Source organism: Hydra vulgaris, chromosome 11 (assembly GCF_038396675.1).
Source record: "Hydra vulgaris chromosome 11, alternate assembly HydraT2T_AEP".
Taxonomy (NCBI): domain Eukaryota; kingdom Metazoa; phylum Cnidaria; class Hydrozoa; order Anthoathecata; family Hydridae; genus Hydra; species Hydra vulgaris.
Genome location: NC_088930.1, coordinates 40850830 through 40866779, shown reverse-complemented (window position 1 = coordinate 40866779; position 15950 = coordinate 40850830). Strand labels below are relative to the sequence as shown.

The 15950-nt window shown below is 27.6% G+C and overlaps 2 protein-coding genes across 2 annotated transcripts in view; one reads left to right on the top strand and one right to left on the bottom strand.

Annotated features, from left to right (window-relative positions):
* LOC100208531 (E3 ubiquitin-protein ligase HECW1) overlaps positions 1-7944 on the top strand; it is a 52241-nt gene extending 44297 nt beyond the window's left edge. Inside the window, exons 10-27 of the mRNA XM_065811086.1 lie at positions 1378-1435; positions 1676-2054; positions 2159-2241; positions 2713-2815; positions 2965-3060; positions 3157-3280; positions 3387-3483; positions 4605-4688; positions 4823-4911; positions 4983-5097; positions 5337-5603; positions 5791-5889; positions 5995-6130; positions 6235-6381; positions 6559-6673; positions 6792-6877; positions 7033-7145; positions 7274-7944. Of these exons, the coding sequence (XP_065667158.1) occupies positions 1378-1435; positions 1676-2054; positions 2159-2241; positions 2713-2815; positions 2965-3060; positions 3157-3280; positions 3387-3483; positions 4605-4688; positions 4823-4911; positions 4983-5097; positions 5337-5603; positions 5791-5889; positions 5995-6130; positions 6235-6381; positions 6559-6673; positions 6792-6877; positions 7033-7145; positions 7274-7385 (2303 nt within the window). The 3' untranslated portion in view covers positions 7386-7944. The remainder of the gene's footprint in view (positions 1-1377; positions 1436-1675; positions 2055-2158; positions 2242-2712; positions 2816-2964; positions 3061-3156; positions 3281-3386; positions 3484-4604; positions 4689-4822; positions 4912-4982; positions 5098-5336; positions 5604-5790; positions 5890-5994; positions 6131-6234; positions 6382-6558; positions 6674-6791; positions 6878-7032; positions 7146-7273) is intronic.
* The window catches only part of LOC100212025 (condensin complex subunit 1), a 47497-nt gene continuing 39485 nt past the window's right edge, over positions 7939-15950 (bottom strand). Inside the window, exons 21-30 of the mRNA XM_065811087.1 lie at positions 15592-15854; positions 15421-15520; positions 15215-15338; positions 14983-15138; positions 14351-14528; positions 13583-13677; positions 13358-13438; positions 8516-8699; positions 8264-8393; positions 7939-8187 (exon numbers count right to left, since the gene is read on the bottom strand). Coding sequence (XP_065667159.1) covers positions 8003-8187; positions 8264-8393; positions 8516-8699; positions 13358-13438; positions 13583-13677; positions 14351-14528; positions 14983-15138; positions 15215-15338; positions 15421-15520; positions 15592-15854 — 1496 coding nt within the window. The 3' untranslated portion in view covers positions 7939-8002. The remainder of the gene's footprint in view (positions 8188-8263; positions 8394-8515; positions 8700-13357; positions 13439-13582; positions 13678-14350; positions 14529-14982; positions 15139-15214; positions 15339-15420; positions 15521-15591; positions 15855-15950) is intronic.

The window sequence follows — 15950 nt, the reverse complement described above, 5'->3', positions numbered from 1 at the left end:
GGGAGGGGGTCGTATTTTTTGTTCTTCTTATTCCCAAGTTCCAATTACCGTAATTTTTTTGTAACATCCTTATTTGACACTAGTATTAAAGTTGAAATGTTTTGAGGTCACACCATGCCTGGAAAATAGCTATATTAAACATGTGAAAACTGTGGCTACACCCCTCAATGTATGTATGTAGGGGAAAGGCGCCTATGATGGCATACTTAACTTTGAAGCTTCATTATTCAGTATCCTGAAGACCAATAATAAAAGTTTTGATATGGATACATTCCTTGTTACATCTAAAACAATAATTACCTTGTGAGTTTTCATCAGTTTTATTTTTTTTTATAAGTTATTCTTATTGTAAAAAAAAGCACAAGTATGCCATCATAGGCAACCACTGCTCCTATGATGGCATATGGGAGGATGGGGCTAGTTAGGATCGAGGGTAACTTAGTGATTTCATTTAACCTTAGAGTCTTCCCTCAGAAAAGTCAGAAATTACTCGAAACCATTCTAATTTACCATTTCATGCTACACACCAGCATTGTAAAATTTTGCGCATGCGCATATGATATATTGCGTTTTACGTATTTTTTTGACCAAAAAAAAATGTTGGGGCATAGCTTTCTTTTAACTTTACTTAAAAATAAGTTTTTCTTATAAAAAAAAAAGGTTTTCATAACTCGTCAATATTTCAACACCCCCAACTCGTCAGTATGCCATCATGGGTAAAAGTCATCATTTTCATTAAAACAAGCTGTGTCTGCTTTGTTCAAAAGATAAAATTAAAGTAACTATTCCTCTAAATGCACAAAAATTGAATATAAAATGCATGAAAAGTTCATTTCTGCAGAGTTAATAGTAAAATCACAATCTTAAATATATGAAGGAAATAAAACTACAACAGCACATCCCAAAATCGATTTTTGTTGATTATAAAAACAATATTTGTGCACAAGGGACGTTTTTTCACTAAAACTAATTTAAAGTCAGTATAGTCATGTAGGTCTAATCATTTTTTTACCAAAACCAATTTTAATGGAAATATGACCGGTATGCCATCATAGGCGCTATGCCATCATAGGTGCCTTTCCCCTATATATGCGTAAGTGTGTGTGTACGTGTGTACACATTGACCTTTTTTTTTTTCGTGGTAGCGAATGATGTACTAATCTTTGACGTAACGTGTAATGCTAAAAATTAGTACATCAAATTTGGCTTAATGTAGAATGAGAACGATTAATAATAAAAATTTGTGATCATTTTTGAGAGCAAAAAATAACTAAAATATTTTTCTTTTTTAGGCTAAACTAGACCAAATTTTATTGACGAATAAAAAGTTTTACTAAAATATAAAAAGCTTTTAAAAGAGTTTTTTGTTTTTTACAGCATCAGAGGTAACAAGAGAAGCCAATGTGAACGAACAGTTTGATCAATATGACCGAAGGTATCGTTTTTAAGGAATTATGAGAGGAAAGGCAATAATTTATGCTTGCTTAGTATACAATTTTTTTGCAAATGAAGCAATACTAACAAATATAAAATCTTAAGTTTAGCTGAACACAATTAAAAAGTTTTTCGATACTCGACACCAACGTCGAAACGAAATAATCTTCGCTTATCTGCTTTTTAAATAACTGATTCCAATAAGTAGACTGTGATAACTGGTTTTAAAATTTTTTTATAGGTACCAGAGTTTACGCAGAACGATACGGGGAGGAAAGAAAGTGAAAGAGAAGCCTATTACTATTTCTGAAAATAATCGAACAAGCTCTGAAAATCTTCGACCTGTAGTTTCGAGTTCAAGTGAAAACCGACCGAACGACCGTACTACTACAACAACGATAACTACCATGTTTTCATCAATGCAGCCAATGCATGCATTATCATCATCATCAACAATTACAACAGCTTCTACTAGTAACGTTTTACCAGTTTTATCTTCATCAAATGAAACATCTACTGCTCGCAGTTCACCACAAATCGGTCAAAGTGCATTTCAAGCTTATCCTGGTTGTATGTTTATTCGACGGAAAGATTTTTTTCAATTTGTCAACAGTCATAATGTAAATAGCCTTTTTGTTTAATAGATTTTTAATCAAGTTATTTATAAATATTTATAAGTTTGTTTTTTGTATTTATTTATAAATATCATATATATAATTTTTAGCTTGCTGGACAATTTTTGCATCGAAATTCAACTCTGAAGCAAATTATTAATAGAGTTCGAGCCGAGCCTTCAAAGTTTTTAAGGTTTATTTTAAATTTCAAGTTTTTTTTAATTGGATTGCCACTTAATTACAATTAATTATAATTTGAATTAAATTTTTGTAAGTTCATGTTATGATTAAGTGATGATGTATATTTTTATTTATATATTTGTAAGTAATAAAGTTAACAAAATAATTGTTTTTTAAATACACTTGAGTATTGTGAATTTACTTGTCATATTCTTTCTTTTTGCTTGTCATCTTTTCTTTTTTCATACTAATAATAGTAAATAAATAGTTGATATATTTTTGTTTAACTTTTATTTCTGAAGAAATACGTTTGTGAATATTGAATAAAAAATTAAAAAGTATCCATTATATACCTTTTATCTATAAGCTTGAACTTTATACAAAAATTTCAAAGAACTTTTTCGACATCTCTTTTTTTATGGTGATATTTTAAAAAAAGTAAAAAAAAGTTTGTTATTATTGGTATGTGTGTTTGTTTTTTTAGATATCAACATAGTCGAGATGTTGTCACACTTTTAAATTTCTTTGCTGACAGTTCGCTCCCTCTTCCTGCTGGATGGGAGATGAGGACTGATTCACAAGGACAAGTAAAATTGCTTATTCATATTTTCAAGTTATCATTTAAACTTTTATTTTAAAGTGTGATTTTATGTAAAAATTGATTTAAAGCAAATAACTTTTCTTCTTCTCAATCTCAATGATTCGGTAGACTAAAATATAATATTATCGGTATTAGACCTATTTTGTTGATCATACACGCCGTTCTACAACATTTATTGATCCGCGTTTGCCTCTTGAAGAGACTTCCTCAAAAACTAAAAGCAGAAACGAGGTATTAGTTGAATTTAATAAAGTTATTAATTTTTGATAGTTACTTTTGCAAAGAAAAAAATATATATATTTTTATAATGTTAACTTTTTATTTCAGAGTTCAACTAGCTCCACTCGAAATGATAGATCGTTAAGTCGCCGACGTCAATCTTCTAACGTAGCTGCTCCTCCACCTCCTGTTTATCCAGAATCAGCGACAACTGATATAGAAGTGCCGAAAAGTAAGGATATTAAATAATATAGATTTTTTAAATACTTTTTACTTGTTAAAAATAATTAAAAAAAGGTCATCACGCGGAAAAAGTTAATTATATTATTTCATATTAGCTTACGATGAAAAGGTTGTTGCGTTTCTCAGACAAGAAAACATTGAGGAGATAATAAAGCGCAAAGAAAATGATTACGCTTCCAAAGCGTCATTACAGTAAGTTTAAGATGATAAGTTTATATATATATATATATATATATATATATATATATATATATATATATATATATATATATATATATATATATATATATATATATATATATATATATATATATATATATATATATATATATATATATATATATATATATATATATAGTTTTTTTTTTCTTCTCAAGGTTGTCAACGTTTTTCTTTTTTTTATATAATATTAGGATTTTTATCTTAAATATTTGATGAAAAATTATTGATTAAACTATTGATTTTTTTTATATTTCTGTAAATGTAATTTATACATTTATAGTAATATAAAAAGTTTATATTACTACATTTGCTTTTGTTAATTAAAATGTTATTAGTTAAATTTTTTTCCACTTTAAACTTATAAATATAGACGTTATGGTGGTTTTTTGATTTCAATGCTTTTGCTGAGGCGAATGCTGGCACATTGAATGTGCTGAATATGAGAAGTGCGTATTTGCGACTTTTGTAAATTAGATGTTTTTCCTTCATGCAGGATTCTCCAACGCAAAGCCCGCTGGTCTCAAAGTGGTTCTCAGTGCCTTTTGGCGTGGCGTATTTTATTTTCCGATATTTCAAAATTTTTGAATTTTTTAATTATACATTTTCATCGTTCATAACTACTGTTATCAATATATTTTATACAAAATAAAAATCCACATTTAGATATAACAAAACGCGCGTTATGAAACATATGTCTATATTTTAAATAACAGCCATATTTTTTAACGAAAACATGCTGCAATTTATGACTTTTACCCGCCAATTTTCTATTGACAAGGACGAGTTGGTTACTGAAAATGTAAAGTATTTACTTTTTTTTAATCACTGTTTTATACAGTGCTACCAAAATAAGTTTTTTGTTCGCAGAAAGTATTGCTAAGAGTCGTACTTCTTTTTTTATTGGAAATTTGATAAAAATTGTATCAATCTATTTTGTCTCACAAATAAATTGTGTTAAAACAGTATAAATGCGGACATTAAAAATTAAGAATACCGTTTTTACTTCTATTATTAAGTTAAATTTATTGCTTATAATGGTTTTTTATTATTGACCGTTGCAACTAAGAGATTTCCTTGTTGGTTTTATGTAGACGAAAGATTTCTTTTGTGAAAAGAGATGGTATAGACGGGCTGAAAAGACTGCAAAATGATATGGAGTTAGTTATACTGTTGAGGTATGTCATCTTTTTATGACTCTTTAAGATAGGGTTAGTGTAGATAATTATATATTTTTTAGCACGTTAAAGCGATTAATATAATCTAAATATAAATTTTATTCATTTACAATAATTTTTTGTCATTACTTTAGTATCTTCGAAGATGATATCCAAACTTTTGTACCATCTAATGGTGCGACAAAATCAAAAAATGAACAGCACCCAAGAGAATCTTTGCGAGGTACATTAAACGTTTTTTCTTTTTCTTTTTTTTTCTTTAATTTTACAAAGCTGATTCAATTTATTCTTTAGTTTCTACGATCGGAAGAAACGTTGCACCGTATCGTCGTGACTTTGAAGCGAAATTACGAACTTTCCATAAACAAATGGTACATAACGCATACGGCCAGGGACCTGGAAAGATTAGGTAGCACTATTTTTTTTTTTTTGTCGATGTTTGCAATAAAACATGACTGTTTAAGTTTGTCTCTAATTTATTTAAGAAATATATTCAATAATTTAAATATCAATGTGATAAAGCATAAGGTTAAGCCTTAAAGGAGTATCGAGTATTGAATCAATTTGTGCGTCAAGCATCTAGTTTACAGAATTATAGCTAACTATTATAGAATGGGCTATTCCTCAAATAATCTATTTTTTTTTTAGACTAAAAATTCGCCGTGACCATGTGTTACAAGACGCTTTTGAACAAGTGATGAAGTTGTCTCCTCGTGCACTTCACAAAGAAAAACTTTATATAAAGTTTACTGGTGAAGAAGGTTTAGATTATGGTGGTCCCGCTCGAGAATTTTTTTTTATGATATCCCGGGAACTTTTCAACCCTTATTACGGTTTGTTTGAATATTCAGCGAGTGACACGTATACATTACAAGTCAGTCCTGCTTCAATGTACTGCGAAAATGCACAGAATTGGTGAGAGAATTTTAATTATTTATATAACTATTTTAATTATATATATAACTATTTTAAATGTAAGCTAATGTTGACATGCGTTAACTTTTAAACGCGCACAATGTTTACGCGTTTCACGTTACCAGCCTAATTATATTATTTAGATTTTATATCGTATGAATTATAACTGAAGTTATAATTTTTTTAGGTTTCGATTTATCGGCAGAATAATTTCGCTAGCGTTGATTCACCAACATTTGTTAGATGTTTTCTTTACACGAACCATTTACAAAGCGTTGTTACGGGAGTAAGGAGCATAAAAGAATATTCATTTTTGAAAACTTTAACTATCCGAGAAGTAATTGTAAGTTTGTTCTTAAAATCATAAAATGCTTTTTTTTAATTTTTACAGGAAATGGGACTTAAGCGACTTGGAGACTCTAGACGAAGAATATTACCAAAGTCTTAAATGGATGTTAGAAAATGACATCACCGATATTCTAGATCTGACATTTTCAGTTAATGAAGAAGTTTTTGGACATAATACGGTGAATATAACATGGAATAAACTTTTTTTCTCACAAGTTTATCTAGAACATTTTTTTATACTTTGTTATTTGCTTAATTTGCTAAATAACTGATTTATTAACAGGTTAGTGAACGTGAATTAAAACCCAACGGAAAAAATATCACTGTTACAGAAGTAAATAAACACGAATACGTTGATATGATGGTTAAATGGAAGATTGAACGGGGTATGGGCGAACAGATGGAGCAAATTATAAAAGGATTCACTGATGTAGTCTTTTTATTTTAATATTTGTTTACTATATATATGTATGTATATGTATGTATGTATGTATGTATGTATGTATGTATGTATGTATGTATGTATGTATGTATGTATGTATGTATGTATGTATTTACGGCAAAATAAACAATAAAGAAAAACAACGAATTTTTACTCTTTTTTCAGGCCCTTGATTTGAAAATGATTTCATTATTTGATCCCAAAGAACTTGAACTTGTAATTGCAGGTACAGTTGACATAGATATAGAGGATTGGAGAAAAAATACCGAATACAGATCAGGTTAGTCAAAATTATCTTAGAAAAATTATAATAGAAAAAGAAACTGTTCAAATAAATATAACTAAGTACAAAAAACATTTATATAAACGTTATATAATAGACTAAAAATAAATTTAAGGTTATCACGACAGTCATCCTATTGTTGAATGGTTTTGGAAAGCTGTTGGATCTTTCACTAACGAGAGAAGGTTGCGTTTGGTACAGGTATCTTTTAGAAAGTTATTAAATCTGATTTAAACATGATTTAAAATTTAACATTATTTAAAGTTTTAAACAGATAAACATGATTTAAAGTTTTATGACCATAAAATTTTGTTTATTTTTCAAGATGAAATATTTTGTATATTTTAATTATATAGTTTGTTACTGGAACTTCAAGTATACCATATGAAGGTTTTAGTGCACTTCGAGGAAGCAATGGTTTGAAGAAATTCACTATTGATTGCTGGGGATCAGAAGAAATGTTGCCACGGTAACGGCGTTACAAATTAATTTTATTACTGATCTAGTAATTTTTATTAATTGGATTTGTATATATTAGATGTATATATTATTTATATGTTCATCCACCCACACATTTTCACATACATATTCTTTTAGAGCACATACCTGCTTTAACCGCTTAGACTTACCACCATATAAAAGCTACGATAAATTGTTTGAAAAATTATTATTCGCAATCGAAGAGAGCAGCACATTTGGAATCGAATGATTGTAAAGATTTTGAAATTGATTCAAGCAACAACCTTATTCAGTATACAGAACAAATGCATGGCAACATTTGTTAGGAATAGAAAGCCATATCCTAAAAACGATCAATAGCATTTGAAAAAGAACATTCCGTATTTTATATTAACCATGCAAGCCATGTTTATATAGAAAAACTGCTATAGATTTTTATAGACTAAATGACACAACCATTGTATGTCTGACATTACCTCGTTATCATGACACCATTCTGCATCTAATGCGCAATCTTTATACGTTTAGAGTATTTTTAAGTCGTAAGGTGAATAAAGATCACTTGGAATTTTTTAAACAGAATTAAATAGCGTAGCAAATGAAAGCTTATTATATTTAAATGCAAAACGCTGTTTACATTTTACTATAAATTTTATTTTTAAATTATTATTTTTATAGCTTTTTTAAAGTTGTATTTGTATGATTGTAAATCAAAATAGACCTAGTTTTGCTGATCACAGAAAATTAGGTTTTCATTTAATTGTACTTAATTTGGTTATGAATAAGAAATACAAAACCAAATATTTTTATATTAAAATGAATTAAATTAAAATAACTACTAAAAATTCTTAAATTAAATCTGAGGTTTTACGAAAAGTCATCGTCGTCGCTTGAGAAAATTGGATTGAGTTGGACAATTTTTTTGTTTCTTTCTGACACCTTTCGCTTAACGTTGGACGGAGGTTCGTTTTCTTTATCGATTTTATCACCGTCGTTGTCTTGTGGCTTAGTTCTACCACCTTTTTTCTTCGTCGAAGGGCGTTTCGCGTCTCCTTAAATATTAAAATAAAAAGTATGACGTGAATAAGCTTATTCAATCAAACAAACGAGAGTAATGATAGAACATACCAGCTCTTTTATTTCCTTGTGATGCAGCAAGACTTAGAGCTTTAGCAGCTTTATTAACGTCGTCGTTATTATCTGTTACTCCTATTTTGTGAAACCCTTCTAATGTTGATTCAAACTCTTCTAGAAGTGCCTAGTAAAATTAAATATGTAATTAAATGCCTGGTAAGTAATTTAAAACCTTTTATATTTTGATTTAAAATTTTAAAAATTAAAGCACAAACTCCGTAGAGTTTAACTTTAACTAAATGTTACCTTCATCTCGATTTTGGCAAACTTTTTTAATTTAGCCACGATCGTTGTAAAACAGCTGTATATTTCATCGTCGGAGAGTTGACTTTGAAAACATCCAATGTTCTCGATTAGTTTTTTAAACGACTTTTCATTGTATGGAAGAAGAGACAAACAGTATGATAAGTCCCTCCACTGGCGATCGGTTCTACAAATAAAATTATGCAGGCAAACTAAAAATAGGATGTAAGCTAATATTAAAAAAAATGAAAAAGAAATAATAAACAATAATACAATATTTAATATCCTTAAAATAATTTGTTAGATTTTTTTTACATGATAAAGTAACATTTTATTACTAATATATTGAGTAAAATTTTTACGGTTGTTAAAATTTGGGTCTATGATTAGCTCGATTGAGGATCCTTTATTACTTTTAATACCTTTTCAAATGGTAACTCTTTTATGAAATTTTATTTTAAATCAGAACAATTTCATTTCAGTTATTTTTAAGACCCTGCAGGGAAATCAAATAAATTTGTTTACCAGTGAAAGTTAAGTTTCTTTTACGTCGCAAATACTCTGACTTAACATACTTATTACTTTCGTAATTAATAATTTGTAATTAGTTTATTGGCACATGCTTCGTGTAAATAGTGGTTAGTGACGTGTTGTTTTTGCATCTTACAAATAAACAAAAAAAAAAAACTGGCTAAGATTTATGACGCCATTATATAAATTATATCATCATATAAACACATAAATTTTGAAAAAATCTATATCTACTTCATTTCTATATTTTGCTAGACATTCTGAACAACGTACAAATATCCACCCTTATTCACGAGGTGTATGGATTTCAGAACATACACTTAGTCGCTTTAATCACTTAAAGTCTCCACATTCTAGTATTATTTGCAAGTTTTTGCTTTTTAAGTTTTAATGAAATAATTTATTACAATAACTATGATTTATCATTATAATCTAATAGCATTTTTTAAATTGAAATTGTTACTTAAATAATATACCGAAGCAGCACACTAACTTCGGAGCAATGTCGAAACAATGGTCCAATGATTCCAAAGTTGTTTTTCTAATGGAGTGCGCTGACTGGATAGACCATTCCATAACTAAAGACGTTGCGCGATTCAACATGTTAAGTGAAAACTAATTCATCTTTTAAAATGAAAATCATACTTATTTTCACAACCAATTATTTTTTTGTTTTACAAAACCAATTATCATTATCTATCCAATTTATTTTTATAAGTGTTTATATGAACTTCTACAATTCTCAGTATCTTTAAACTGTTCAGTTGCTTTTAATGATGTAAACTTATCAGAGCTACTTGTTAATTCAACTGACAACGGAGTCCTAGTTGTTGTTGATTTACAACTATCATTCTTTAACTTATTAGTTAAAGAATTAGTTGAATTAGTTATGTCAAAAATATGAACACTTTTTTACATGCGACTTCATTAAATTTACAATCTTATTTTCCATATCTTTTGTTGATTTATTCCTCTTTTAAATGATTTACGTCAATCTAAATGATTGTCTTCTTCCAACTTCAATATATTTTATTTAAATATTATATATATATATATATATATATATATATATATATATATATATATATATATATATATATATATATATATATATATATATATATATATATATATATATATATATATATATCTGTATGTCTGTGCAAATAAAAGCACAACATCACGTTTCATTTTGTTTATTACGAATATTATTCCATTTGACATAAATATAACTGATTTTACGGCCATCAAAAAACTTTTAAAGACAAAATCGCAAAGTATTACCGAATACTCAACACTTACGTGTTTGTCGTTAAAAGAAATTATAAATTGTTGGATTTTCTTGCTGACCATCTAAATCATTTTATGGAACAATAATAGAATACAATATCGATAATTAGGTTGTAGATCACTAGAAAAGTTGAGCTTAATGACTACTTTTGTTGACTAATGACTACTCAACCACTACTTTAAAAAATATTATTCTTTTAGTTGAAAGCCAATTTACGTCAACCGTCATATTGTCGTCAATAAAAAATTTTTTATTTGGGACAACTTTTCCTAGATATTATTTAGTTCAACCAACAATTTTTGAATAACAATTTGTTTTAAATCAATTATGTCGAAGGTCAGTCGAACTACTATAAAATTTGGAATAGTCTTAAACCACCTAAGTGCTTCATTAGGTCCATTTGTTTTATTTATGGTACACAAAGAATAAAGCATTATTGTACATAAAGCTATCTATACTAAATATACTAACTAAATTGTCGTAAATAAAATATCTGCTAAACCGGAATTTGCAAAAGTAGTTATAACTCTAAAAGCCTTAATAAGTTTTAACTCGGTTATTTCTATCACTTTTATATAATTTTTATATAAAAAATCATTTCTTTTTATCTTTTCAGCTATAGTTATATCAACAGAAATATATTATGCTGGTAATGCTTCTTATATTATATATATATTTTTTATATATTTCATATACACATTATAACCTATGTACAACTTTAATTAGTGAACATAGACAGCAAATGCTAAAAATTGTAATGTGTCTAAGCAAAAAAGGAGAAAATTTAACAGCATAAATGTTGTGGTCATGCTTACGAGAAGAGAAGAAAAAAGATGAAAAGAAGACTGTCAGCAAAAAAAAAAGAGAAAACTACAACTTAAGATATAAGCAATAAAACTTTAAATATATAATAATACTTTAAATATATATATATATAAAAAACAAAACATTTTAAATATATAAAGAGATAATTAGGATGCATTTACCATATATGAAATGTGTATCTATATTACCCCACCAATATATGATACACACGGTAATATGATACAGAATAGGGTAATATGATACACAAGTCATAAAAAAAAAAATTGTAGGAAAGTTAGTTATTGAAAATATATTCATGTTAGGAGTGGAACATCCGGTTTTTTTCTGGTCGCCCCGCAGGCGACTGAAATTATGTATGTTTTACTTGAGTCATCGCTATGATAATATGTAGTCCGGTATTTTTAATTTTTGGGGGGTATTTTTCTCGGGTGAAAAAAATTTAAAAATATATAAAAGATTGAATATTGAAATACAAATAATGAGAACTGTTTAATTAAAAGAAATTATTATTAAAAAAATTAAATTGAGGATTAGGAAACAGTATAAATAGTATACGTTAAAACGTATTACAAAATGTTAAAATCAGTGTTAAAAGCTGTTTAAAAGATGGTATAACTAATTTTTATTATATTTAGTTATAAAAATATTTTTTAATACAATAACGGTTTGAATTTATTTTAAAATATTTTTTAACAAGTTATTTGGAAAACGATTCTAGAACTATTCAATAAAGTTGTTCATTAATACGACCAATATTTAAAAGTTTTTTGTTGCTGTAAAATGAACATTAAAAAACTTAACACTCTTTACACTGAATTAAATATGTGAACAGTTTTTATGTAAGTCTGTTAATGTTGGTGCCATTAAGAACCAAACTTATTGGTTTTAAAAACATAGTTTGCTATCGCCATTTTTTTCAGTATGCTAATGTTAAAAAAAGATGCAAAGCCAGTTAGCTATATGGTTCTTGCTTTGGTTTTAACTTTTCAATTTTTTAAGTGTAAATTGAAAATAAAGAAAAAAAAGTTTAATAATATATATTTTTAATAAATTAAAGTTGTACGAAACTCTTTTAAAATTAGCTCCAACTCCAAATTTGCACTCCATGTTTAAATTTAATATAAAGTTTTTGTTTATATTAATTAGTTTTATAATATTGAAAAATTTTCATAAAAATTTTTATTTTTTTAGTTTTAAAGCAGTTAAAAGCTAAGGATAAAATTGAAATAAGGAAAGAGCAAAACTATAAATTCATTTTTAATTTATTGTAGATATTGATGTGGCCAGTTACCGCCTCATCAAAAATGAGAAATTCAATTGCAGATAAAAAAATTTAAATAGATTTGGGTGTGAAAGGTTTTAGATTAAGGTCTACTCTCGATATCTTTAGGCTACGGATTTAGAATGCTTCAAGAAAATTTTAAGCAAAAATTGATAAAATAGCTGGGGTTTATTCTGTGTTAGGATTCGATTTAATAACAACCATTTTAACAACAATCTATTAACAACTATGTAAACAACAATCTATTGACAACCATGTTAACAACAATCTATTGACAACCATGTTAATTTGAAGGATTCAGGTTTATGCAATTCAAAAAATTGTTTTCGCCTTGGAGCAAACAGCATATTTTAAAATGTTTATTGAAGTTACCATTTAAAAAAAAATGGCTACAAAATCAGTAAATCAATGTAAAAAAAAAAACATTGTCAGTGCTGGCGATTAATTAATATTAAGAAATTAAACCAATACAAACACTAATTAATCAGTACACCGCTACATTTAAAACAAGATTTCTTTATGGGCTTTCTTTTATACTTTTATATTTTTTAATAAATTTCTTTTTTTATTCTGTTTTGTTTTATTTAAAACGCCACCATAAACAACACCACCACAGACAATATAAAAAACACCACCATAAACAGTTTTTAATAGTAAAGTTTTTGACAGAAATGTTATAAGTAAGTGATTTACATAGTTTCTGAATAAAAAGCTATTTTTAGTGGTCAATTTAGGCAATGTCCAGGAGCTTAATCTATGTTGTGTATAATGAAAGTGAATACAATATACTTTATAAATGATATACTTAACTAAAAGTGGTTTAATTTAATTAGGAATTTCTATTATTATTAAGGCATAAATGGCATCTACTAAATATTTTAAGAATGACAACTGAAAACTAGTTTTATATTTATACCTTGTCACCCTGTACCTATGACACAGCTTTTCAATTAAAGATTCCGAATGTTTATCTTTTTGGATGAATTGAAGAAGGTATCTAAATTAACCCATAACATATCTAAGATACTATATAATGATTCATTGGGGTTATGCATAAAGAAAAAAAAAACACCATAAGAACAATTTTAAATAAGAGCATAAGAACAAAGAAAGGATTAAGAAAATAAAGTAATAAACTAACTTCATAATGCTTCTGAACAACTTTTCTTCAATGCCTTGATCATGATCTGAAAGACGACTTATTATATCTGGTACAATATTGTATAATGCATTTCCCTAAAAATTAGTTTTATGAACATTTCTAATAAAAAGAAAAAATAACAGCCAGCCTTTATTGACTTATTAATAACTTATAATAAATAATCATCAGTCATTAAAACTGACATTTTAATGACTAATGATTATTTAAAAATTTATAAAAAAAGCAACCTGAAAAATGTTAAACTAAACATTTAAATTTGTGTAATCATCCACTTAAAATAAAAGATAAAAATTTCTCTTATATCTCATGAAACACAAAATTAACAACTCCCATAGAAAGCTGTAATTATCAATGTCCCGTAGAAAGCTAATACTAGAATCTTTTAAGAAAAGATAATCATAAAAATACATAACACAAAGATTCATCAATAAGAGATTCACCTCTCGTGACACCAACACATAGGAATGCCTTTTCTCACTAACTTGTTTTTTCTGTTTCACTACCTTTCTGTTAACAATTTTGTTGTGTACTGTGAATATGGTTCACAGTACACAACTGATTTATAATGCACAACTTACTTGTTCACAGTAGTTTCATAGTAACATAAATCAGTGATATACTATAGAAATAAATTATGAATAGATTCTGAAACGACTAACCACCAATAGTTTTGTTTCCTAAAAATGGTTTAGAACATGCCTTTCTACCACACCTGCATATATTCTATATAACAAGATAAAATCTTACTTTTTGAGACAGCTCAAAAAAGAAGAGTTTAGCTGCTGAAGATATTTTTTCTTCCTTGTCTTCGAGACAAACAGCCATTTCACTGATCTGTCCCTTTACCTTAACCATGTCATTAAGTATAAGATGGGCTAATATTTTTACAGCTGTGCTACGGACATCTAATGACTCATCTCGCAATCTAAAAAAAAACATTAGATTTCTTAAACAGAACTGCTAAATAGTTAACTTTGAACTCCTTTTTTTTAGTTAACTAAAAATTCAAGCTTTGTTTACAAAATCCACCCACTTTATCAAAAATCACTCACTTTACAAAAAAAAAAAAAAAAAAAAAAAAACTAAACTCATTTCCAGTTTTGATCAAAATCAAAATGTAAACAATTACTGATCAACAGATAATATTGATTAGTAAATTATCTAGTATTTGTTATGGATTTTAGATATATCAGTTCTTTTTGTTAACTATATGAACACATTTGTAGCAGGGTTTTTTATACCCCTAAAGCATATAGTTCCTACATTTAAAAATGCATAAGAATGGTACTGTAAATATCCTTATGGGGGTGTTGCTGTATTTCTTATTATAGGACTGTTACAATGTAAAAAGAATTTTGACAAAATTTAAAATTAAATACCGCGCATATAAATGAGGAGTCCATGGCTCAATCAAGTTCGGAAAGCGAAATGTTAAATCGCCACATATTATCATTGCATTTGTTCGAATAGATGCTGTGTCTGATTTACCCAAAATTGTAAACATTAGTTGCAAATGAGCATCACAGCACTCAGAACTACACAACAATTAAATTTAAACAAACAGTACTAACATTATCAGCTTTTAAATATTTCATTTAAAAAGTATCATACCTTACCAACATAAACTTTCCCAAAGCAAGAGCAGCAGCTGATTGCAATTCTACATGCTTATACTTAGAAGGGTTACTGCAAATCAAAGCAGCCACAGGACAAAAAATGCTCAATAAATTAGATCCTTGACATTTAAATGAAATATAATAGGAACATAAGGAAGAGATCATAATTCTCACAGTAATGTTTTAAAAGTTAGAAATTACCTGTTACAATATCACGTTCACATATTTTTCTGATGTTCTCAGCTTCAGCATCTTCTACAACAGCCCCACCGACCCCTAGTTCATCGTCTAAACCTGTTTCCTGTCATTTAAAATGCTTATTATAACACCAGAATTAAATATTAGAAACTATAATGTAATAAAATTCCTTACAGTTTTGGAGATGACAGAGCTTGCAGTACTTTCTCTTTTGCTAGCTCTAGATGCTTTCCTAGCTTTTAAATCGTTTTTTTCTTTGTCTTCCTGTTCAATACGATTTCTTCGTTTTAATTCTGTGAATATACTGACATCAAGATGGAACAATTGCAACAAAGAAATATGGCCAGCAGCTGTTAGAACTCGTGCTACCACACGTTGATGAACACAATTGTTCTTAGAAGATGAAGCAATGTCATCGGATCCCTGAGAAAAAATATCTAAAAAAAAAAAGGTTTTTATATTTTTTTTAAAACTTAATATTTTCAGTAGTGCACAATTTTTAATTTAGTAGTACTTTTAATTCAGTATTCACA